This window comes from Zeus faber (genome assembly GCF_960531495.2).
Source record: "Zeus faber genome assembly, chromosome: 16".
Classification (NCBI taxonomy): domain Eukaryota; kingdom Metazoa; phylum Chordata; class Actinopteri; order Zeiformes; family Zeidae; genus Zeus; species Zeus faber.
In genome coordinates this window covers 7,141,786-7,168,475 of record NC_137202.1, presented here as the reverse complement: position 1 = coordinate 7,168,475, position 26,690 = coordinate 7,141,786, and the positions used below count along the sequence as shown (strand labels likewise).

The window sequence follows — 26,690 nt, the reverse complement described above, 5'->3', positions numbered from 1 at the left end:
CGCCTGAGTAACTACCGTTAGAAGAATCGTTTTTTTTGCGAGTTGTGCTTTCTGTTTTGCATTTTAGGTATTCTCCATTTCTCTATTAGGGTGTGGTGGTGAGAAATCCATCACTCAGGCATTATTGTGCTATTTATCAAAGCTTTATCAATCAATATCACCACTAAACAAATGAATACATTGTCTTTTATCTCTTAAAGAGTTTAAAATGCTAGCCATATCACCACCACCACCACTGTTAAGAGACTCATCGGAGTGGAATTTAGATTCAAAATGTACCACTTACATAAACTCAGCAATATAATAACAATGTATGATAAACACTGTGTAACTTTCAGTTCCTACACTTTCTCTGTATGTCCACAGCATGGCCCAAGCAAACAGTAAGGTGATGGTTCTGGGAGCGCTGGCCGGGGTGGCTGGCATCAGCATGGCTGTGGTCTGGTACCAAGGCCTCAGGTCCAAGCGACGCGACTCCTGGCCTGCGATGTACTTAAACAGCACAGGCGATATGGCTGCCAGCCTCATGATGGTAGATCGCCCGCCACGCAGCCAGGCTGAGGTGCTGGATCGCCTTGAAGCCCTGATAAAGTGCGTATCGGAGCTGAAGGATGAGATGAAGGCTTTGAAAAACGCGCTGCCCAGACTGCAAGACCAAGTGAGGGAGGAACTGACGGGGCAGCGCAGCGGGGCAGACGGAGGCAGCGGGGCACGCAGGGCCAGCCCTCTTCACAGGACCACACCGACCCGTAGGAAGAGGGCCGCAGGTAGCAGCATTGGGATAAGAGCAGTGGGTCAAAGCTCAGAGGAAGCAGAAAGTGAGGGAGGGTAAGTGAAATCCTCACTGCAGGCTTCCTTGGTAAAGTAATCATCTCCCTGAACTAAGCATTTGGAGATCATTTAATTGATTGCTGAATGAACTATGTTCTTATAGTTGAACTAAGCATTTATGACTTGGCTCCTACCTTACGTTCAACTCTTAAAAAAAAACACCCCTTTCAAAGTTTACATAGGGGCACAACATTGTTGCAATTTATAAAATGGAGGCCTTCACACTATAAAATAACATACAACATACTTTCATATTATGAAAGTGGCCATGTTGCCTTTGACAGGGTTCATTAACAGCCTGTTTGAATAGTTGGAACTAGCTTGTAAATATGGTAAGTTCTGCAAATAGGAAACCAGATCTGCAAAGCCAAGTCACTATTTGCAAACAGATGCTATTTGTTTTGCAAACTAAATTTGTATCAATAAATATTACTGGACATGTTGGTTATGGTAATCATGTAAATTGCTTAGTTCAGCGAAACCTGGTCGACTAAGCAATTTATAATAGTAATGTATGATCATTTTCATATAAAATAGGGCTATAAATGTTTACAGATGACAATTACCGTTGGAAGAACTTCAAACAATCCACCATCTATTTTTCTTTCTGTTTTGCATTTTAGGTGTTGTCCATTCTTCTCCATTAGGGTGTGGTGAGAAATCACTCAGGCCTATACAATAGACTAGGTGCCAAAGGCATTTATGTAAAGGTGGCCAGGGAATGTTGGTAAATGTTGGTACTAAACAGAGTGTGGAGATTTAACAAAACAACAACATTTCTTAATTGTGGAATATTACTATTTTAATATCCCTCCAAGTTAATTTTCCTTATGTTATCATGAGTTGATCCTGTTGATGTTAATGTTAGGCATCAGGAGTTGTTGAGCATTTTTTTAATCAGCGTGAGAAATGTCCAGTATATTACAATACAGAACAGTACAAGGTTTTCACAAATTGTGAATTGGTGATGATGGGTGTTGGGGTTCATTTTCTAAAGAAACATTAACATGTGCTTAGCTAACTTGAAGACAAAGTCTTGTACTTATTAATATTATCAGCTAAATTATAGATATCAGATTTACTGTGATCCTGAGAAACTACACAGCATCTCCATCTTAAGTCTAATATCTTGATCTCACCCAAACCTATAATCACTAATAATAACCTATAATTACTGGAGGTGTATTTCTTAAGTCAGGACTGCCGGTTAAGTATCACCCTTTAAAACACACATCAAAAGCAGTGTGTTTGGTTCGTTATAATTGGAGTTGTTAATCTGGATTGACTCTTCTTGAACGTGTTCGATGTCGGACTGAGCATAATGTACTATGCCAAGGAGAAATTAAAAGACTGAGCCCTACCAGTCTAAGCAGTTTACAGGTGTGTAATGGGCCTTTGATCACAGTAATGAGCCTCCTCACAGTCACTGCTGTACATTTATTTTACTTAAATTGGGAGCAGTTTTGTACAACAACAAAATGGCAAATCAGGCCAACTGTTTTAGTTTTACATCTTTCAAATTGACTATGGTGTGTCCTCATATACTTGGACCACAGTTTGCAGTTTAAAAATCTTCCCCAGACTGTATCAGGTATATCCAAAACTTGCAGCCATCAGCCCAAACTACTGCTACTCGACTAGCAATGGTAATACAAACCACATACCAATCATTGACAGTATTGGAACAATTGTCCTGGTCTCTCTTAGGCGTAAATATAGTATGGAGGTAGCTAGAGTCCAGGGTAAACTGGAGATGGATGACAGTGGTAAATCTTTTGCTAAAAATAATAGGAAGACTCACTGGGGAATAATCTGATAGAATGCAGAAAAGCCCTGGAGGACACTGGGATTCACAAGTTAACTAAAGGTGATGCATGGCGAGCCCATGATGGAAACTGAAACACTGTCTGATCCTACACTAAATCTCCACTTGCATGAGGGAAACTAGTGGGGAAGACAAATGTAATTTCATGACTATGGTCTGTCTTAATTATGATTGATTATTCGGGCCATATGAGGACGTTATCCCACATCCTTTATAAACATCACCCCCCACTGTTGTTTGTGAGGGCGCACAGCGGTATCAAAAGACTGCCCTATGGCATATACACTACTCACAAAAAGTTAGGGATATTTGGCTTTCGGTGAAATTTACGGAAAATGTAAAAATTTCACGCTACAGTGATATTATATCATGAAAGTAGGGCATTTAAGTAGAATCATCCAATTTATTGAAACAAAAGCCAACAATAGTGGTGGGTAAACCACAACAAAAATTGCCAATGTCTCAATAACTTGTCATGTGCCCTTGTGCATCAATTACAGCTTGACAACGACGTCTCATGCTGTTCACAAGTCGACTTATTGTCTGCTGAGGCCTGGCCCCCCACTCTTCTTGAAGGGCAGCCCTCAGGTCATTGAAGTTCTGGGGTACAGAGTTACGAGCCTCTACCTGGCGACTCAGCTGATCCCATAGGTTTTCTATGGGATTCAGGTCTGAAGAAAGTGCAGGCAACTCCATTTGAGGTACCCCATCTTCCAGCAGCCGTTCCCTAATGATGCGACCTCGATGAGCTGGAGCGTTGTCGTCCATGAAGATGAACTTAGGCCTGTGTTGTTCATGCAAGGGCACAATGACTGGATTAAAGATGTTATTCAGGTAGTATGGGCTTGTCACTGTACCATTCACAAAGTGTAGGGCAGTTCTGTATTGACTAGACACACCTGCCCACACTGTAACACCACCACCACCAAAGACTCAGTGGCTGATGCTTAGCGCGCTCCTTGACGTCTCCAACATCGTTGGCGGCCATCATTTCTGCTCAACGTGAATCAACTTTCATCAGAGAACAGCACTGAGGCCACTGGTCCCACGTCCAGCGTAAATGCTCCCTGGCCCGTGCAAGACGATGATGGCTGTGCCTGGTGGTGTGGTCAGGTACCCTTGCAGGTCCTCTAGCACGCAGACCACGCTGATGTAAATGATTTCGAATGGTCTGACGTGACACTTGGTGCCTCTCACCTCCCTTAAATGTGCCTGGAGTTGAGTGGCATCATCATCTGATTCCGCATGGCACTGTTCACAATGAAGCGCTCATCAGTGTGGGATGTGGCCAAAGGACGTCCTCTTCTATGCCTTTCTGTGACGCTTCCAGTCTCTCTGTATCTCTTTTGCAACCTGCTGATGACACTCTAAGCTCAGTAGCAACTTCCCTCTGAGAACATCCTGTTTGAAGCCTCACAATGGCGAGGTCCTGTTGATCAGTTGTTAGGTGTCGTCTTGGTCTCATGATGTCAACATGTGAACAGCATGATGAAGAGGACTGTTTAGATACCAATTCTAATTGAACCAGGAAATGTATTGGTCGATTCATGGATCAAACATCTGTTGTGAATTTTGCTGTTCAGCTCCTTGTTAGAGAACAGCAAGTTGTGAAAAAAGTACTGAAACATTGAACAGTTGGACATGTGCATTCAAAAGTTTAGAGAAGGTCAAATTAAGTTCACCTGTAAAGGTTATAGTGCATTTTACGTTCATCCTGAAATTTCACCCGAAAGCCGAATATCCCTAACTTTTTGTGAGAAGTGTATGTAGACCCTGGCACTTGAGTGGCAGCAGATCAGACTAATCAGATGCTCCTTATTACAGCCCAGGTTATAATTCTTAAAAATAAAAAAAACACACCTCCAGTGATTGAAGAGCCGTAGCCTCACACTGTGTTACTTGTACCGGTGCAGGGTGTGAGGTTAGTGGAAATAGTGCAGGGAAGAAATTCCAGCCCCTTAGGGAATGCCTGGCATTTACCCAGAAGAACCAGTTACACTGTCGAGTTGTCTTGGAACAGAGGGAAATGTGAGCGCTTTTTCGGAACAAATGAATTGATCATTAATCCAATACAACCTCTATGTAGACTTTTATTCACATAGGTTGTATTGGTTTAATGATGGCAGCAATCAAAGTTTAACCAGTGCCATCATATCAATGTGGTCTTATTAGCTTCCGAAACACATCTTGCTCTGGCACAAGACACACCCATCATTTAACCAAAACTGGTTTAATGGCCATTACTCTGTTTTGCTTTTTTTGCCCATAGCTTTTGGGCTAAGTAGCAAATATTTCAAACTCTATATTATTTTAGCTTCTGTTTTGCGACTGACTTTCTAGTTTTAGTAGGGATAATTGCAAGTGATTTTCTAAAAAGCATCCTAGTCGTCACTTTTTGGTGTGTTTTGTTAAGATATTCTGACTGTTGGCATATCCACTGATGAGACAGGTCCTGCTCTAACACGTGTCTGGGCTACACAGTGCATGACTTTTCCCATGTAATTTGCACCAGTGACATTAAGAGCGAGCTCCGAGGACACACTGCCAGAGTTATGGAGTGTGGAAGAGTCCGTCTGCGAATGAAGACGTACAGCTTGCCCCCTAAAGGTTGAGACGCCCCCCTGTAATACTCCATTTTGTCGTCATTTGTCATAACAGCTTCCTCAGAGCTGCCTCCCTACAAGCAGGGAGAGCCAATCAATCACACCAACTGCGTGCCAAGCTGTCAGAGACCTTATTCAAACGTGTCTTGTAGGAACTTGTAATTCCTCAAACAGTTCCCACTTCTGTTTATCCATGTCACGTTGCTGTAGCTCAAGGACATTATAACTTCTCTCTTTTTTTCACTCTCAAAACAACAAGAAAAATAGCTTTCCTGACATTGGATAGTTGTTGATTTAAGCAAGCAGATAGGTTTTGTTTAGTTGAGGTAGGGGGTGCATGCCAAATCAGCGCACGCAGACATGTTTATGAAACGAGAAAATGAAATCATTGTCTTCTCTGCAATTAAATGCTTAAGCCAAAATGACCAAAAAACGATGTCACGGTAGGTATCTTGGAGTCAAAATGGACTTTGTGCTTATTCCAGGAAAGGTATTTTGGCTAAAGCAAATATTTACTTATTTATTTAACTCATGCTTACTTTCGTTTTATAATGTATGTGACACAAACAAACCGTTCTGCCTAAAAGGCATTTGTGAAATATATCTGTATCTGCATAGTCACATAGTCCGTGAATTTCCCCCAGGGGATTAATAAGTGTTATTAATTAGTTATTAATAGTCGGTGGTGTTATGGTGGTGGTCTTATCCTATTAGGGCTGGAACTCTTGATTTGATATCGATACCAATTGTACCATTGTTCATTGGAACAAGTGGGGCACAATTTGATTCAATATCAATCAATTTGATATTGATGGGTCGGCTCACGATACAATTCTTTATCTATATATTGAGATTTTATGCATTAGGAGAATTGCTACCAATTTTACAGTGTACCATCTGATGTGCATTACAAGACTATGGTGGTATTAAATTTAAAATGGTTGCATAATTTCTAAACACACTTTACAGAAGGTATTGGAGGCAGATGATCTGCTGTGGTGACCCCTAACGGGAGCAGCCGAAAGGAGAAGAAGCATAACTTCCAAACAAAGTATCAATGTTGCAATTTTCAAATTGATTCAGAAACGTAAACAAAATTATAAACAAAATAATCTAATCAAGACACCCATCATAGCCCAGGCTTTATTAGTGTGCTCTTTTTAAACATGGAGGTGGGAGGTGGAGAGGTGTTATGCATTGCTTTTCCACAAAAACGTTTGCACTGTCGTGCATGTCGATCAAATATGTCTCCTCTTAACAAGTTGTAGACGATGCCACCGGTGAACCACTACCCAGAGTGCACCTGCATTGCATTTGATATTTCACAATTGAGATTTTTTACACTGTTTATCCATTCCAAGTAGGAATAATTTGTACAACTGAGTATCCTTGTTACTTTGGCAGCGCTGTTCTTCCCAACATCTTTATCTAACTGAATGGTTGTTCCCGCCACTATACCTTTTGGCAGTTTTCATTGGAAGCCAATTCAACATTTTGTATAGCGGTTTCCTTGTGCATAATTCACTATCCCAATTGGAACAAACAAACGACAAAACAAACTAAGTTAGATACTATCTTTCGGTGGAAATGCTTCTTAAGCGCAGGGTGCACAGTTGGCACCTGTTTATTCATGACCGGTATTGACCATACAAACTCAGGAAGTCATGCTATTGATGATTCAGCAGCTGCTCTTTAAGAAACACGGGCCTCTGAGGGCCTCCTTAAGAATGTTTGCCCTAGTTTACCCTCCTGGTGCCCAGAAAACCACTCTGCAGTCTGGACGTTTTTGAAGTGTAGACTATAAATGGCCCTGCTACCGGTGGTACATGGACTGAAACGCCTCTAGCTGTATGCTCTGAAGCCTAGGGATGCTAGGATCAGTTTTTGTTTGGAGAGCTCTCACCATGACAACTCCTACTGCTAAGCTCCCTTGAAAGAATCCAGCCTTTTCCCTCTTGGCATAGACATCCATCCCTATCGCGCAGAACATAACTACATTTAAAGAAGGAACTGGCATGTTCAATTCCATAGACTTTGAATTTGTAATGGTTGCTGGAAGATGTGCAAGAGGTGGAATATGTAAATTGTTGCTTTCAATATGACATTAAAAAAAATGGCTATTCAATGCAATGTACAAGCTATAAAATAATGATAAATGGGTATAAATATGAAATCTATTTGCACGAAAAACATTTACAGATAATCACATACAGCACAGTGTACAGTTGCAAAGCTGCATGAGATAATTATTAAATGTATATATTATTTAGGATATTGTATTTTCATTTTGAGCAATTCATAAGACGTGGGATGGCATAACAGGAATACACTGATAACTCAGTACTCTGCTGCCTCTCTCAACACCACCACCTAGTAAATAACCACAGGAAGGGAGGGAGAATAAAGGTGTGTTGACCAATAAATGGTTTTTGCCCCTCATGCAGGTTTTGGGGTTTAACCTGGGGTCAGGGTACAAATACAGGATTATTTAACTGCAGTTGTAAACAAGGCCTAGGATTGTCTTTCTCCAAAGGGCCAATAGAGTTCATAGACAAATGGACAGCAAAACTGATGATAATCTGAGCCTTATTCCTTTAAATGGTTCAGTTTCTAATTATCCCCTTTTCTTACCAAACCAATGAACATTGATGAGGTAGAAATTGTTAATCCAAATAGGTTTTGATTTGTGGATTTTTATATTTTCTTGAATAGTCTTTGTGAATAAACGAGCTGCTTTCAAACTTTCTCTCTTCCAAGCAAAGTGACCTTTAATGTACGGATGATTCTTTGAGTGAACAGACTGGGCCTGCTGGCCACACACATTTGCTTTGAGAAGCTGACAGCTGTAATCCCTAAAATAATCACTCTTATTGTTTTGTTTTTTTAAATTCAGTGAGAATAGGTAGCCACTGCTTTATTCCTACTTTCTGATGGAATCCTTCAAATTAAATGCGATTATTAAACATTAGCAATTAATTAAGACAACATTAGCAATTATTAAAGACAACCTTTTATTGATTAATACATTTATCTTTTCTAAACAAATAGTTCAGTATTCATAACAAAGAAATCATTAGTTTGGTGGTATTCGTAAAGGTTGAAGTTAGGGGAAAGTAGAATTCCTACTTCAGTTTGCCATGCTGTGGCGCTGTCATTTGTTGTTCTCACTTGCATCTGCAGTATTTTTTTTTTCAGACCCAAACCCCTCTGTGGCTCATATATCCTGGCTCTTGTAATAACAAGAGGGCTCAAGGTGTGTCTGGAAGGGAGGTGCCTGCATGATGCCTGCGGCAAGTGGCACCTGTTAGGTCCTCTGTGCTTCTATGAGAGACCAGCTCTGACACATCCCTCCAGAACCATGGCTCGCAGACCTAAACATTCCCTTAACCACCAATGACGCACGTGCGGCATCTGCCAAGACTTAATAGAGGCTTTTCATATTTTCAACCCCCTGTGTGTCTTTGATTTAACCTGGCTGGGTGGTTAATAAAGATTTCTTTTTTGCTTTTAATGTATTTATTCCCAAGTGTTATCTTAGGGTGTTGGAGCTCATTTTCTACAGTTGAAAGATGAACTATAAAACGTCTTAATGGAAGTGTTGCACGCCTCTCCTGGGAAAAAAAAAAACAAGCCTCCCGGTGTTGGGTAGAACAGCCTTCAGGTATACATGTTAAGAAGTTAATTCTTTCTTCAGAGCCGAGATTTAAGAATAATTGAGTGACCTGCTTGTATATAATAATACGTCTGACATCAAGGGGGCCCATGAAATCTACTCATTAAAAACTTGATTTTGTTTTCTAGGAAAAATGGCATGACCTTAGTCACTCAAAGCTATTAAGTGATGCCCACCAAGACGTTCATGTTTTGCTGAGGGCCCAAATGGAGACAATTCCGGTCGCCATTTAAAACACATACAAACCAGCGTTTATCTTCCTTGCACTCCAGGAGGTTTTAATTTCACATGCAGGGCAATTCTGAAAAGCTGCTTGTTTGTATTTTGTTTTTTTTCCAGGTACATGACAGCGCTGACAGACTCTGAAGAAGAGGAATTGAGTGACCTCGGTCGGGGTCAAGCAGAGGAACCCGTGGACGAGCTATCCATCCTCCTGGAGAGGATTGACAGTTTGCATCAAGGCAACGACCCCGACAAACAACTGTCTCTTGATCTGCTCCTGGACAAGAAGGAGGAGGTGTGTCCGAGACCTTTTTATTTCTAGCAAATCCAACAGTATATCTCAGAATGCTGTTGACGCCGTTTTTTTTTTTTGTTTTTTGTCTTCACAGTTTGGACAGAACGCCTCATTTCTATGGCGACTTATACGGGCCTACTGCGATCTTCACGACGTCAGCCAAAGCCTCGAAGAGAAGAAGGCCCACGCTGAGAATGGTAATCTCTCAGAAATAAAATAAAGGTTGATACAGGATACTCTCAACTTCCAGGCTTCCCACGAGGGGTCCGAGGTGATCTCAGGACATAACCACAGCGGCAATTCTGGGTAATCCTTGTTTTACAAGCGGTCCATCAATCCCTCCACCTGTGCACAAAAAATATGCTCATATCCCGATTTGGCAAAACTCCTCATATTGTCAACCTCGAATGCATGTTAATTATAATTTTACTGTCAAGAAAACGACAAAAATATATTTATTTGCATATTTGTCTATATTTCATTCCGTGGAATAAGTACTGCAAGCAAAACACCCTGCTTGAAACAGTGTTCGCTGTATACCGTGTACGGCAAAGTGAATGCGGTTCTCCCAACCACTGCAACGTAAGAGGAAAATTCCAAAGAAGAATTCCTCTATTGGGTTGAAGAACGGTGATTAGTGTGCCACGAAGACCACTGAAAACCGTCAGAGCAGGGACGTCAGGCCTCACCAAGTCCATGTCAGTCATAGGAATTAGATTATGGTAAAGAAGGAAAGCTAGTAGACCAAAGAAAGCTAGTTAAGGTAGCTAGTATTAGCTGGTAGTGCATTGTAGAGCCCAGTAGTTTGGACATGGTAAACTACTCTATTCTGTGCTAGTGCAGCACACGTTAGGCATTCACGTGGCAAGCAGCGGTGTCTCCACGACCTTTCTGCCACATCTCCTCATTGTGTTCAGGTTGGCCCTGCCTCGTCCACACACACAGAAGTGTGATTTTTCATGCTCCATCACCGTAAACAACACAAACACAAAGTGGTTCAGAAAACACAATAGTTTCAAAAATACGTTCTACGTCACACGTCACACAATACAGTCAGGGCACATGACAAACGGTAGCTCAGAAGGTAGAGCAGGTCGCCTGGCAACTGAAGAGTTTGCCGGTTTGATCCCTCAGATCAAAAGAATGTGTTCATTGCGTTCAAGTGCTATTTAAGTCTAACCTAGTTATATTCTGTAAGTATTTATTCACATGATTGTATTAAAAAATTGATAGGGCCTCACCTGTACTGGTAAATCTGCTCCTACACCCACTCCACTACAACCATTCTCCTCAAAACAGCACTATGAATCTCACAAAGACAAATGGAAATATTTGTGCTGACCCTGTTGAATATTTATATTTTCTGTCCATGTGTCAGTACTGCTCTTCTGCCACCAGCGGGTGTAGTGGTTCAATTCTGTACACGCAAAAATTACCAGTTGATTAGCAAAGTAAATGGATTAGAAATTCGGAAATGTTGCAAAATGCTTTAAATTGGGTGCTGAGTTTTTGCCTAACATTTCATTTTCACATCCTTTCCGACTTTTATCAAGATATCCCAGACTCTGCCCCCGGCAGCAAATAATTTATTTCTCTTTTTAATTGATCTCTTTCTTGACTGCACTGTTTTTGGCTGCTGTAACACCAGCATTTCCCTCCCAAGGATTAAGGAGTGTTATTTTATCTTATCTTATATTGTAGATATCATCACAATGTTCCTCTTGTGATCATACAAAAGTTCAAACTGGATTGACCACCTTTATCCGTAATCCTCTGCCATTAATGTTTCTCTTATCTGCGGTGGCCAGTTGCATTTCACACAGATCAACGGGTTTGGCAGAGTTGTGGCTATTTAAAGCGACTGGGTATCGTGTGAAAGCATCACACAGGTAATAGATCAACTGGAATGAGAAAGTCACCACTGGGTGATCGAAGGATTTAGATCCCAGCCCCCTTCCTGGAAAGCATTTCATGGGCTTGTATTTATATTTCTACAATCCTGTGTGTGTGTGTGTGTGTGTGTGTGTGTGTGTGTGTGTGTGTGTGTGTGTGTGTGTGTGTGTGTGTGTGTGTCTGTGTGTGTCTGTGTGTGTGTGTGTGTGTGTGTGTGTGTGTGTTACAGCTCTTGTTACATCCTCACTCACTTCATCCTGAACACACCACCTTCAATCTAATGCTAATCTGTTCTCTAATCCACTGTAACGTGCATAAGAATGTCAGGGCTGGACGCTGTGCGTTTCTAATTTGCCATTTTATCGCATCATTTCCTTTCCTTCCCCCCTCAGGTATCAAAATCGGTGAGGAGGCAGTGAGGGTAAACCCTTCCTGTGCGGAAAGTCATCAGTGGTAGGTGGAGTTATTTTTCTGTCTCTGTTAGAAACTAAAATCCTTCACAAGAACCCAAACCCCCCCCCCTAAAACAACATATGTGTTCTACATCGGCATTAAAAGTCGTGTTTCATCTTAGAAAAATATTAATTGAAATGTAGAAACGCATAGAAATGTGCAAATCTAAACATATGGATATGGCCGCCGCTTTTGTAGTTGCATAACACAATTACTACCAATGAAGAATGAGAAATGTTGATTCACTTTCTTTCTCAAAGAAAGAACTGGAAATATTTATATTCCTCTTTTTTTTTTATAAAGAAACATGGGCTCAAAGTTTCAACAAGTCAATAATGTCATTTTGCTTGGCTTCCAGTAATAAGTCTACATAATAAACTTTCAGTTCAACATACAGTAAGCACTAAAATAAAATGAGCACTGAATGACGATACACTGATGTTCTCAGGGAGGGACTTAAAGTGTAAGCAGTCCGTTGATCTGGCAATTGAATGCGGAGAAAGCGTGACAATTTTGCAGAGATAGGTTGAATTATTGAGATTGCAAAATCACAATTTCCCGGAGGTGCTTATTAGCCCACTGTGCCCAGTCACATCAGCATTTGTCACAGCAATTTCACACCAAATTAAATTCAGTTCAATGCAATTGTCACGATTGATGCTGTATCTTCAGGTCCTGTCAATGTTTTGACCGATAGCAATGTGGCATTACTCTGTTGAAGAGTTTGGTATTATTTTAGGGGTCTCAATAATCCAGTTTTACACAGTTCTGTGCTGCCAGGAAATTGTTACACAAAATAAACACGGTATGTTTTGCATTGATTCTTGAGGCATAAATAAATGTGTCATTATGTTCCCTTATACTTGCTTCACTGTCTTTAGTTGGTGAGAAACCTCGCATGCTGAGCAACCGTACAGCGTTAACACTGTGTCGCCTCCTTCGCACAGACAAGCAGAGCTGCCTTGCACGGTCTATTCCTGGTGCGACCGCGGCTTAAGGCGGCGGCAACCACTATTTAAAATGCGACCCTGCACTCCATCACACACAAGTTCATGTGTGGTTGAAAGGTTCTTTTTTGAGCGACTCTGTCTTGAGGCCACCTACAGAAGGACAGTTGATTAGGGTTGAACTAACAAAAAAGAAAAAAGTTTAAACTGCGAAACAGTTTCCCTGGGTAAAGAGGCCTTTAGCTTTCTCACAGCAGTGCTTAAGTCTTTACTCGTTCCTGAGATGCTGCATTGTGTGTGTTCTGCCAGGCAAAACAAGAAGAACTTAGACCATCTTTTAAGGAGGAATCGGAGTGCAATTTGTGTGTTGTGGGGTTACCATGGTGACTGAAGTCGAGTTGTTTGTCAGGTGCTCAGTCGACGTTAAGTTGAAATAATAAATGAAAGAAGAATACGTTTACGCGGATTCGCTCAATGGACCAGGTTGATCTTCTGACTTGCACTTCTGACTGGACACGAGGCCTTTTCTCCGCGACAGCGCCATGCTGTGGCATGCCACGGAAAATCATGGTTGTTTTACTCATTTCCATTACACCTGTGACCTGCCTGCAGGGTTTCAGGAACCAAACATGTAAGTTTCCGGCCTTCTTTGGTAACTGGTGCTGACCCCTTTCGTCACTCAATGTTGATGCGAGTACAACGGAAAGCATTTTACTTTTCATCACATTTCTTTTCAGTTTCCGTCAGCGATGAATCAGTCAATGGATAACATTGTTATCAGGTTAAAGAAAAGTGAATACGCAATGGACAAAAAAAGGAAATACAGGGTTTGCTGGCAGTGTGGACAGATAAGACAAAACAGCTTGTTATACCCTTGTTATCCCACTCTGCACAATAATGCACAGAACAGAATGTGAAAATACAGAAAAAAGTCAACGAAATCCAAGTCCTCCGTCTTGATGTTTTGGAAAAAATTGTGATTACCATTAGCTAGCTAGCATAACAGACCGACATGTGATAGTAGCATTTTGTTTCCATAACAACGCCAGGCAACGAAGGCAGCCCTGCCGGCTCAGTATACCATGGAAACATAGCAGGAACCAACAGGGTGTTATTGGGCTCAGCCCTGCACGGCCCTTCACAGCACAGTTCTGGGCAGTGGAGATGAAGTAACTGACGTCTCTGATATTCAGATATATGAATACAAACAGGAGAAAGCTACATATGATGCATGTGCTACTAATACATGTCGTCTGTGAGTACAGAATCACACTTTACATTGTTTCACACGAGTGGTGGAGCCCCCACACACCTGAAAACCAAAACTCCTAACCATATTAGAAAGCTGGAAGCCCTGAATGTGTGCGTTTTCGGAGATGATAGCAGCTGACCTACCAGCCACCCTCTCTTCCTGCAGACTACCCCACCCAGCCCCAACCCCAACCCAGGCTTTTCCAGCTGATACCATCGCATCCCCTGCAGTTCAGGGAATGTAAACATGGTTTGGTCTCTCTCTGATAGCCTAATGGCAACACCGGCATATCACACAAATGTGATTTATGGTCCTCTATTGCAGCAGTTGCTGTCGTTGTGAGTTAGAGCACCTATGGGGGTCAGGTCGGGTCTCCCAGTGTTTGGTGTTTTGGGATAAAACGATACACCTTACACGTCCCCTCTCTTCATATTACTCACCTTAACCTTTCATCTGCATATCCACAGTCACTCCTTACTTTCAGCCTGTCAAGCTAAGCGTCAAAATGATAATATTTTTGGTAATCGCTTCATTGAAGGCTCATTGTCCATTTAAGCTCTGCAGTAAGTAGCAAAACCATCTAAGTGAATATTGCAGCTGGTTGGGATTCTAAAGGCAAAACATCAAAGAAAAGGAAATAGAGATCCTGTGGCGATGGAAAAGTATACTACCTCTGGTTGCCTGGTGATTCTGAAAAAAAAAAAAAAAAAAATCCCCTTGCTTTTAATTAGTCGTGCAGAGTGGGCCCGATGGCATGGATCCTGTTTGTATTTGTGCAGGCCCCAACGCTGCATTCCATGTCTGAGTGCAGCACTCATGTTGTGACTTGAACGCTGATCGTACACTGAACTCATGGACAGAATACACAGATGAAGATTGCTCCAGATTACCTTCAGAGATTGGCCTCCTCCACCTTACAGTTACACGAGCGCCTGCATTTTCAGCTTGCAAGACCCCACTGAGAATGACACATCCTACTCTAGCAACAGCTTTCCAGTCCTCAATTTGTTCATTTATATAGAGGCTCTTTAGAGGACTTTGTAGACTGAATTTTGACCATTGCTGACTGTATTAAGCTCTGTGGGGCGAATTCACGAAAGGATTACGAGGCTTTTACGACCATTAAACCTGCGCAAATAACACAAAGAGCAACCGTCTAATTCACAAAGCACCTGCAAAGAGTGAAATGCACCCCTAACTGCGCTGCAGCGCAAATAGCCTCTCGGTGCGCCGGTGTAATTTGCGCATATTTCAATTAGGTAGTATGGATGGATTTTGCACGAAATTGAGCACATTCTATGCAAATGAGCCTCGTTGCAAAAAACATCAAATTCACAAACACCGGTACTAAAAGCCACGCGCAGTTAGCTTGAAATTATTAGCATCCGCAGAGAGCTGGTGGTAACTGCACGGACAAAGAAAAAAAAGGCAGCACATTCAGTGCCACCGTTCCGTGCGCCATCAAACCCCGTTGGATACCCCGTGCATAATCGGTGCCAAGGGGGAGAGGTTTGCTAGTTCTATAGCCCTGTCTGCATTTTGCATAGCATCGGCGCAGCACCCCCAATGATTTCCTTACAATTTTCCATTTTTATTAATGGAATCAAAAAAACGACTTAGCAACAATTATTTTAAATATTTTTTCGAGACTGATAATTCGTCGGCGTAGAGTAGCGGAGTAATAAATGCATAATGGAGACTCTCCATTCCGCATTTACGCTACGCTGCGTAGCCCGTTTCCATTTCTCTAAATCAAACACACAAAAGCATTGTTTTTATTATTTTAGATGTATATTTATTTACTCCTTTTCCTAGTAGAAAAAGCATTAAAAGAGTGTCCCGTGTCAGGCTCCGGGGAGCCATTGATACCCCCACCCCCCTGCGGACATGCAGATGCACGGATTATTTACTTTTCCACATGTATGTAGCCCGGTGTAAATTAAAGGGATTTAAACAAGGTAGTTCCTAAAGGTTAAAAGGCAATCATACAGAAATTGATTTAGTTTAATAAAGATAAAGATGAGAGAAAGATGGTTAAATGAAAGAGTAAGAGAATTTAATCATAAATAGGGTAGAATTTAAATGGGTGATTAAGTAGTTAAAATAAACAGTTCTAAGCGATGTTGTTTCATTGGTTACTGGAGGTATCCGTCAGTGCCACCTGTGGTAATTGGCCAGTGGGTTAAGAGCGAAGGGGAAACGATCGATCGACGTTAGCGGGGTTCAGCGCCTCGGCTTAGCTTGCGGAAGTCACCCGCTGTGACTCGCTCGGCTCAGTGTACGGAAGTGACGTGACCCCCTCTCACTCGCTTGGAGGAGAGAAGTGCGGACGGACGAGGAAGGAATGAGGGAGAGCGGGAGACAGACGAGAGGATGGAGAAGTAGCGCGGTGTATGGTTGAAGAAACCGGAGAAAGTTTAGCATAAGACCACGTACATTTCTTGCTTAATCGTAGTGTATTAAGGTGAATGTGTAGTGCGAGTGTCGGCTAAACTAACGTCGGTGAATCGCTAGAGCTGCGGATGCCTCTGCCGTCGGACGACTGATTCCTAACGAGGATTTCACCTCCGCCACTGCTTTATTTTTTCAGACCACAACCTGTTTTACAGGGTTTACTTTGGACTTGTGAGTTGGACTTGTTTTTTCCCCCACTCTACGCCTGTTTTTTCGGCAGCACCGCACCCGAGCGATGCATAGGCCTGCAACGGTATCCAGCTGTGTGTGTGTGTGTGTGTGTGTGTGTGTGTGTGTGTGTGTGTGTGTGTGTGTGTGTGTGTGTGTGTGTGTGTGTGTGTGTGTGTGTGTGTGTGTGTGTGTGTGTGTGTGTGTGTGTGTGTGTGTGTGTGTGCCCACAATTGTTGTTAATATCGGGCTAAATAGTTAAATTGACCTGTTTGATATTGGAAATAGGGGATTTAACTTTCGTGTGAACTGTTTGTTTTTCTAACTAAAAGCGGTCCTATTGATGTTTTTTTTTTTCCACTTAAAAGGGTAGTTATTATTTGTACATATGAAAGGCAATCAGTAAACTGTTACTTATTTTCATTCAAAAGAATTTGTCTGTGTCAGTTATTTAAACAAACGTCCAGCCAATGTGAATAGAGACTGTGAAGTTTTGCATTCACTTTGTTTATTAGTAGGGTATTTTAAGTTTCACCAAACATAGGTAAACCTTCTAAACCTGCGCCAAGCAGATAGGGGGCGCAATTGATGCTATTGATGGCTCCCCCCCCCCCCCCCCCCCCCCCCCCCCCCCCCCCCCCGTGTGTTTATGTGCGTCTGTGTGTGCTTGTTTTTTTTTTTTTTAAACAGGCAATTTATGTTTGTGAAGGCTTTACTTCCCTTTGCACATCTATATGTAACCATATATTAAGTTCCTTTAGTGAGTGGCACATGCAATAGGTTTCCAGCGAGCGGTCTCCCTTAGAAGAGCTGTCACAGTATACCTCGTTCAGTCAGCAGTCCTGCCCTGCTCATTAGGAAATAATTAGCTTTAGCTCATGCACATTCCACAGCATACTAGATGTCAAACGAAAGAAAGGGCGGTGTTTGTTTAGTTAATTAAGGGCAACAGCTTAAAAAAAAAAAGCTCAATGCTTAATCCTATATCCACAAATGGAATTTGTAAGAATCTTAAACTGTTCAGAAATGCTGTCTAAGTCAAACGGACAGCGCAAAGTAGATAAAGCTGCTGTTAAGTTAGGAGGTGGAGACTGGGGACTGCGCCAAGCAGAGTTGCAAGGCAGTTTATGTCTGAGGTAACTGTTTACTTACTGCTGCAATGCCGTGAGAAATCTTGTCACCCGTTCCCTTCACAATGCTGCCAAGCTGGTCATAAATTTGGCAGGTGTTAAGATGTGCTGCCAGCTCTGCCACACAAACTGCTCACAGAGCGTTCTCACCGTCGCCAGGCTGAATACCTGACAAACCTTTGTGTTGCCGTTTGTCTTTGTTGTCCCGTCATTGGACTTCCGGGCGGCCGTTCTTCAGATTTTGCCTACTTTCCTACTCCACGTGACTTCTAGAACGGGCAGCTCTCTTCCATTCTAAGGAGAGGACTCTTGAGGACTCTTGCCTTTAGAAGACGCAATGACTATTGAGCCAAATGGGTCTCTCCATTGAACTCTTGAGTGTCACTCACAAACTTTTGGACTACTTCTCCAAGCTATGTCAGATAAGACTTCTCCAGTTCCAGGCTCCATTCTGACTGAATTTACTTTGCAGATTTCTAGCTAACTGCTTTGGACAAAGCAGTTGGAAAGCGTTGTATTATATCCTTGGAAAGTATTATATTACATGTGTCATGGCATATATATTGTAATTGTGTGTGTGTGTGTGTGTGTGTGTGTGTGTGTGTGTGTGTGCGTGTGCGTGTGCGTCTTTGAGTTGGAAATGGGGTTACAAGTGGTGGATTCACCACTGTGACCATGAACCCGGGAAGCGTGATTGTGCTCCTGCTTTGTTGACTTTGTTTATAGGTGCATATCCATTGATCCCGCCATGAGAATTTAGCTCATGTAAATCCTTGACTATAGGGCCCCTCTGATGGTACAAAGGCCCCGGGGATTTACCAGAGAGCCTGTGCCTGCACCAATCTGAAGGAGGGGAGGGAAGCAGGGGGTTAGTTTTACTTTAATACCGAACACATGCCTTTGTCGCTGTGGTCATCACCAAGGTGACCCTGACCAGAGTGCGTTCTGTTTCTTTGTGCTTTATCAGTAGCTATGGGAGACCCCCGTTCAGGCTCAGAATTTAACCCCCGCCGTAGTTGTAGGGAGCCACCAATGAGGTTGACTGCTGTAGGAGCCCTTGACACATTGACAGGAATTTTTTCTCTTTTCCAGAAATCTCACATCCCGCACTTTTTACCGACTTCCCACAGCCTCACAGAGGTTTTCCTTGAATCCCTCAAGTTCTTGTTTCTCTTGTGTCGATGCTGGCCTCCGCCTGGAGCACTGCCTAGTCCTCTCTGTCTTTGAATGAGTCCTCTATGTTTGGATTTGAAGGCTGAAATCAATCGGCTGTTTCCGCCAAGCAGCTGACACTTAGACCCTTTTGTTTTTGCCCAGCAGACCGGGGGGGGATTTCAGCAAGCCACGTCGAAAAACCTGGACTAAACTTGCACGGTTAATATTCTCATTTTCTCTCTACTCTTCCCCCCGACATAAATGTTTTGTTTCCTCCTCCTCCGGCGTCCCCGCACCTCTGTATTTCCCCATTCTTGCCCTAAAAAGTTATTAGAGATATCATTTCAACACAGAGGAGAAAGGATCCGCTAAACAAAAGCCAGTAGGCTCCCGAGGCCAGACATACCTCTGTACATGTCCACCTCCCATCTCTCCCGCTCTCGCTCGTCCCCTCCTTCTCCCGCCTTCTCTCTGCCCTCCCCTTGCCTATCTACCCTCTGGAGGCAAAGCACTCTTTCACATTAAAAAAATAAATACTTTACCCGAGAGTCAAGTCACTTTTTTTTGTGTCAATTGTGCCAGCCAATTCCCAGGGCTTTGACTCAGTGACGACCAAAAAAAACTCAATTTTTATTGACAGTGTTTTCAGCTGTCTTTCTTTCTTTCTTTCTTTCTTTCTTGTTTTTACTGGCTCTAAACTCCCTGTTTGAGCCAGCACCATTGTGAGCTTGGCCAATCACAAAATACTCTCCCGCTGGTGAAGAGCACTTCTGAGCCCACCCAACATTTTATTGAGCGCGATCAGAATTTCTACCGGCTGAATAATGGTGGCGACAAACATGCCCTGCGGCGGCCTACAATAGATGTTGAGCAATCCTACCCACTTCTCCCACCTGTGCAAGGGTTGAATTCTAGTGTGATTAGTATTCCCATCTGGTATGTCTCTCTTGTCTCTCTCCTCTTTGGACCTCAGATCAGATGTGTGGCACTAAATCAATCAATACATTTGATGATGCATAAATTTAGATGAACATCTGATTGTTGCCTGACTAGTTATCAGACAACCAGTTGTCCAATTATTACTCAATTTGCTTTTGGAGATCTGCTACTGTCTATGTCATGATAAACGCTGCTTCCTATTTTGTACATTGTAGCTGAAGTAAAGCATACCCCGTCGGATCCGTTAAATTGGGCTCTCCGGAATTGTCACACGATTCCACGGTTGCAGAATCTATTCAGGAAAACGCTCCACAGAAAACGAGTTGTGCCAGAAAGTTCCAGAATCACATATACATTACCGTAGCTTTATGCCTTCAATCACTGCCTGAGTTGAAATTGCTGCTGCTATGAAAACACCAGGTGCCAGAGAGTGACATTGGATAGATTCTGGCGTCCTAAAGAAGGCAGCATCACAGCGCCACAGAGCATAAAGAATGACACAGAGATGGGGATAAGCTGTTCTGCTGTGTCATACATTTTTTAATTGGTTGTATAAATAAATGCTCTTTCATCGGGCTCTATACACAATTACACAAAATGGGTAAGTTAAATAATCATTAACAAGACGTATTAAATGCTTGCAGAATGTTGCAGGAAATGATGATTCCCAATTGCGGATATTAGAAATCCATCCCAGAATTAAACATTTTTAACACTTTTTTTTTTTACGTGTTGAGTATTGAATATTTATAAACAATGCCTTGTTGCTTTAGGGGCCCTCAAGGCACTTATCATAATGAGTCCCGGCAGTCAAGGATTATAATCCTATTTGATTGATTGCTGTGTGTGTGTGTGTGTGTGTGTGTGTGTGTGTGTGTGTGTGTGTGTGTGTGTGTGTGTGTGTGTGTGTGTGTGTGTGTGTGTGTGTGTGTGTGTGTGTGTGTGTGTGTGTGTGAGTGATCTAAGCTGTAGTCGTGCACACGCGCAGTCACCAGATGCGCCCGATCTGACTCAACCTCCCGGCTCTGTTTGCGCACAAAAGGTAGCCAGCAAGTTGGTGCGGGCTTAGCTCAAATCCATTGCATCCAGCAGTGTGTTTTCATTGGAAGCCAGTGGGCACGACTGCAGACAGATAGCATCTCTGCTCCTGTGATGTCTTAGAGCTCCCCACTCATCGAGCACCAATCAGTGGCTTTGTGGCCCCGCCCAGCGCTGCCTTAAGAAAATAAACAGGAACCTTTTTGGTTACAGTTCCACACAATTCACCCAGTCTGCCAGAAAATCTATAGACCCCTCGCAAGAGTTTGATGTGGTTGTGCACTTGTTTTATTGTCGTTAATTTCCCACATCACCCACATTAAACAGATAGTGTGATGTAAAGCATGAAGGCTTACAGATTGATGTACTTACAGTTGCATACAGGAACCGCCTGACGTGGTGGTATGACTTTTTTTTTTTTTTTTTTTTTTTTAAGGGAACTTCATCTCAACTAGGTCAATACTTATAATCAAAAGTCACACTTCACTGCATCCTAATTGTATAATTACTTTATAATTATGTAAATTGCACCTTTCTACAACCCAAGAAAATAACACCCATTTTGTATGACCTTCTTTTGTGGCTTCAATCTGTTTAGACATGCATGCCGCTTTATTTTTACCTCATTGGGAGAGCGAGAGGCGGAGAGATATGAATTGCAGGAGAAAGAGTGAAGCTGAGTAAGTAGGGGAGGCATCCTTCAACTCGGACTCTCCTAAATAGCCTGCAAAATAAAAATCCAGACAACCCAATTCTCTCCCACTCAAATTTTCCGATGACACCTATTATTACCACCACGTCAGATGACACCATCCGATGACCCATGTACGTCCCGATCCTTCATTAAAAAAAAAAAAGGTGTTGGTATCGCTCTGCGGTGTTGGACACAGATTACCGGCAGGATTAAAGCAGCCGCGCAGTGAAAAGACTTTGATCACCCCTCTCGTCTCCTCTCCAAAACCTGAGTGCCGAATCAGGCTTATGCTACGTCAAGTAGAACAACCCACCGCACCCCCCTGTGCACTCAGGGTTCCCAGTGTTAATTGTGAAGCAGGGAAAGACGAGAAGAGATAGAGGGGCTTATCATTGTCTAATGAGTGGTCTTGTTAAAGAGGAGGTTGAGTGTTGCTGGATTCCACTAGCTAGTGACCCAGAGAATGGGTGGTGTGACTGAAGGGTGCTACCCGGGCTCAACAATCAAAAATATAGTATAGTGGAAAATACAGTATCTGGACTTTTTTTTTTTTTGCCTTACTCGATGAGGTTGCTAAAGGTTGCCTAATGCCGTTTTCACAACAAAATGAGTGGGTTGACCCGGGCCGCTAAAAATAGCTGATTGACACCTTTTCCATTCCCAGGACAAATGCCGTTCCTTTTTCCGGTGCGTCATGTTCGATGTCGCAAACACGGCGGAAAATGGACGTGTCATGGTTCCAGTTTGATTGGGAACAAAACAGTAGAGGAGAGAGCAACTTAAGCAAACAAGGACATAAAACTGTAAAACTTGGAAGAAAAAAAATGTATTTTGAGCCGGTTACAGGAGTCAGATCGTTCATGAATGACCCAACACTACAGTAGAAGCAGCATGGAGCACCGGAAGCCAGTGCCCCCACCTTTCGGCGGCGGGGAGCGGGGACCAGCGGGGAGAGTGGGGGTTCTCCGCTGTGCTCCCCACCGTGCGATCCCCGCATTCACAACATTTCATGGTCCCCCATGCGGAAAAAAAGACAATCACTTCTAACTTTGGATTCTAAATGGGATATGAAATGACTGAATGATACACAGATATTTATGCGCCGGCGTCCGAAATTTCAATTCACGTCGCTTCGCGCAGGTAAAGGGGCCAAAATTAGCGATCGACCCGGGTGTACTGTTTACATCAGAGCCGATGGGAGGTGGAGCCGATTAAAACCTGGGTCTATTGCTGGGTCATTTGAAACCCGGGTTTTTCCTTTCCCAGTGGTGACAAATGCAGATTGTTAGCGGCTTTTACCGGGTTTTTGGTGCAGTGGGAAAAGGGGTATAAATATACCACCACCTGTCAATTACTATACCAGTTGAAATGTGCTGCCAGATTTTATTTCTTTTTTTTTCCAAAGTAAATCCATGGAGGAAAGCTACATAGGCTTCAGAGCATGTGCCATGGCGATGCTCGTTGGATATATACATGATGTCCGTACTTTTCCATGATGTCATATTTAGCATAGTCTACTGTATGTATCTTTACACAAGCAGGTTAAATGAGCTGGAAGCTACTCATCAATCATGCTGAGCAAAGCCAGTTGGGGTATCAACTGGTTCCTTTTTACACATTATGGTAAAAAAGTCAAGCGTCGTAAAGGCCTTTAAATCATCTATGGAGGAGGGTGCCTTCAACTTCTGACCACACTTGACCACACCGCTTGGTCCGCCACAGTTACCTTTATACGTTAAACAGTTTTGTTTTTTTCTCTCTTAAGAACAATACAATGTGCTATTGGTGAACAATGAAGTGGAGCTACTCTAAATGTGTTAAAGCTGGTGATTATTGTGGTGAATTTCAACGTCAACTAATAAATACAGCCATGAAGTTGAGGTTAAACCAAACATTCTCTCTCCCCGCAGGTATGCCATTATGTGCGGCATGATGGCCGAATATGAAACTGTTCAGAACAAGATCAAGAACGGCTACATCTTCAAGGTGAGCCCACTTCCAACAGGTCTGTCATCCGTCAGCTGAAGTGTGTATGTGACTCTTTAAAATGTCATGCACAGCGGACCAACCCATCCAATACGTTGTTTGATAGAATAGTAATGTACATACAGGTCTCCTCCTATACCCTTCGTGTGTGTGTGTGTGTGTGTGTGTGTGTGTGTGTGTGTGTGTGTGTGTGTGTGTGTGTGTGTGTGTGTGTGTGTGTGTGTGTGTGTGTGTGTGTGTGTGTGTGTGTGTGTGTGTGTGTGTGTGTGTGTGTGTGTGTGTGTGTGCGTGCGTGTGCGCGCGCACATCCCCTTGGCCTCAGTCTCAGGTCAACCGACAGAATGGAAAAGCTGGTGTGTCATAAATCAACCCTGAAATAAATCCTGCCCCCGTCTGACTCTGAATCTCTGATGGCCTGATCGAGGCCTTTTATCCGCCCCTCACTCAATTCTAATCTTGAATCAAAAGGTGCCGTGCTTTTAGTGTTTCAGCCACATCCCTCTGGAGCAGTCTACCTCAACACGTTAGATCAGCCCAATCCATTAGCAGCTCCTTAAAAACACTTGCTTAGAAGTTAGCCTTTCATTAAGCCTCCCCTCTGTGGTTCTGTCGTCTTCATTTCAATGTGTATTTATGTGTAAAGGTGTAAACAAATGTGTTTGTTTTTTTAAACTCTTATGTCATTGTGTTGTTACTTTATATTCTTTACTCGTCATTTATTTAAAAAAGTGCTATATAAAATAATATGTCCTTCCTTACTTACTTGCACTCTGTCTCGCTCCCTCTCCAGGATCACCTGGATAAAGCCATCGAGCTCAAGCCTTCGGATCCCATGTGCTACTACCTGCTGGGCCGCTGGTCCTACGCTGTACGTGACTCCCTCCCTTCCGGCTACATTCATCCTTACCTCTCCATTGTTCCCGTCTGTCCTCATGTAGACACGCATGGTCTTGCGGAGGCTCACATCGTCTACCTTTGCTGACCCACACACCCACGGTTTCCCCTCATTCATCTGCATTGTGCGTCTCGGTTTGTTTTCCCTCCAGCGATGGATGTGGAGCGTGCACTGTCGGGGGTGAACACGAGCCATTGTTAGCATCAAAAAGTCTGATTGCTCCAGGGAGGTATTTTTAAACTGTTCCCCCCGTGGAAGGAAATTTCAATTGAGCTGTTTCCGATAGAGCTTGTGATTGTTTCTATGAACAATGTGACGCCACCCTTATAAGATATTCTTTTATGTACCGATCATGTACATTCATGCCCAAGTAGAATTTAGCGAACAATTTTGCCTCAGTCTTTCTGCTTTCCTTCCTAACCTCCCAAATTATTGCCTATTGCTCAATGCCGGTTTGAGTTACATTATATGATTTAGAGGAGAGTGCGTTTCTATAACACAATGTTCCTGTTGATTCCTGCGCCGCTCACTCAGTTATTATCGCCCAGTAACGGCTGTTATTAAAAGTAATTGGTTTAAAGCAAATACTCTGAGATTACGCTGATGAACTATGTATTTGGGTACACTACTAGTACTACTACTACAGTATTTGGGTTTGGCTGGTTATGGATGGACAGAAATACAAAACGAATAGGCTCCAAAGTCTAAATGTTTTTAAAGTGTTAATCCAGTGCTATCTATTTTAACTGTGATATTTTCTCACAAAAACCTCTCTCTTTTTCCCTTTAATTCTAATTTGGTTTATTGGTATGACATGACATTTCACTGCATATATGTTTCACCGTATGTGACAAATAATCTCTTTAACTTGAACTTGAATAAGAATTCTTACATTGCCAAAGCATACTAGGACATGTATATGACAATAAAGATATTATACATAACATATATTTAGGTAAATCCATTAAGACTATAATGAAATTGATAATAAATTTATAAATAATAACAATAATAGTAATACCTACAACATGAATGATGATGCTAATTATTATTTATTTGTAATAATTATTTATTATTAATGAATACTAAACATACTTATAATTAGTATTATTATCGGAATTAAAATACATGGTAAAATACACAATTATTTAAAGAAAAAATATGTGAGGGGAGTTCAGTGCAAGAGTAAACGCCAAATGTTGCTGGGAGTCATTTTATGGTCTTCAGATGTACAGTCATGTTCAACAGTGATCCACTGTTTACATTCAGTCGGTGAGCTTCTGAGGCCTGAGATGACGCTGAGGCAGCGCTACACCTGCAATTAGAACCTCTCCAAGATGAATGGGCAGAGGGAGGAACCGTGCCCCTATTATCTCCTCGCCGTGTCTTTTGAAATGGACCCGTGACCAGCGAAGGCGTGATCATGGAAAAACCTGAACCATGAAAATGTCAAGCGTCAATCCTGGAATGGAGATGGAAAAATGATACCTTTTTTTTTTTGTTGTTGACAAATGGCATGTTGGTTTTTTTTTTCGTTTTTTTTTTCTAAATGCGCTTTTTTTTTTTTTTTTACCATGCAAGAATTTTATGTCATTCTTGGCTGGTCTCATTCGCTGTCCTGCAAAGAATCCAAAGGTTATCATTTGAACTTCATATGGTGTATTTCCCAACTGTACAAACATTCGATAGGATTGTTGGCTGCTTTTCAGACACAATATCTTTCAAAGAATGAAAATGGTACAAATATGTTTTGGGTTTTTTTCTACATTATGTAAGACCTGGGAGTAACTGCAGCTGTGGTTTTTCAAAGGGTGGCTTGGAACATGGCACTACATGTAGCAGGAAAGTCACTGGAAAACAAATGACCGCATCTTTACACCAAGACACGTTGTGACTTCTGTATGCGTTTGTCGAGGGTTGGGTGAAAGGATGAAAGCCAAACTGATACCTACATATTACATGCACTACATATTTCAGTGGAATTGCTAGCTTTTAAATCAGGAAATGTTCTTTTCTCATGTGTCGCAGGTGGCTCAGTTGTCCTGGTTCGAGAGGAAAGTCGCAACCACGTTGTTTGGAGAACCTCCGAGTGCCACCATCCACGATGCCCTGAACAACTTCCTCAAGGTGCCGGCGCTCAGCCTTGTGGTCGCCTCGTCACACCGGATGCGTTTTGATGACCAGTGTCCTTCTCACTTGTTTAGTTCTGTCTCTCTGTTTCTGAATCCATCTGATAG

General features: G+C 42.5%; 1 protein-coding gene across 1 annotated transcript in view; it reads left to right on the top strand.

Moving 5' to 3' along the window:
* Window positions 1-367: 367 nt before the first annotated feature.
* rmdn2 (regulator of microtubule dynamics 2) overlaps window positions 368-26,690 on the top strand; it is a gene marked incomplete at its 5' end in the record, with an annotated part of 30,465 nt that continues 4,142 nt past the window's right edge. Inside the window, 7 exons of the mRNA XM_080016618.1 lie at window positions 368-828; window positions 9,272-9,449; window positions 9,544-9,646; window positions 11,735-11,795; window positions 23,483-23,558; window positions 24,349-24,426; window positions 26,482-26,580. Coding sequence (XP_079872744.1) covers window positions 368-828; window positions 9,272-9,449; window positions 9,544-9,646; window positions 11,735-11,795; window positions 23,483-23,558; window positions 24,349-24,426; window positions 26,482-26,580 — 1,056 coding nt within the window. The remainder of the gene's footprint in view (window positions 829-9,271; window positions 9,450-9,543; window positions 9,647-11,734; window positions 11,796-23,482; window positions 23,559-24,348; window positions 24,427-26,481; window positions 26,581-26,690) is intronic.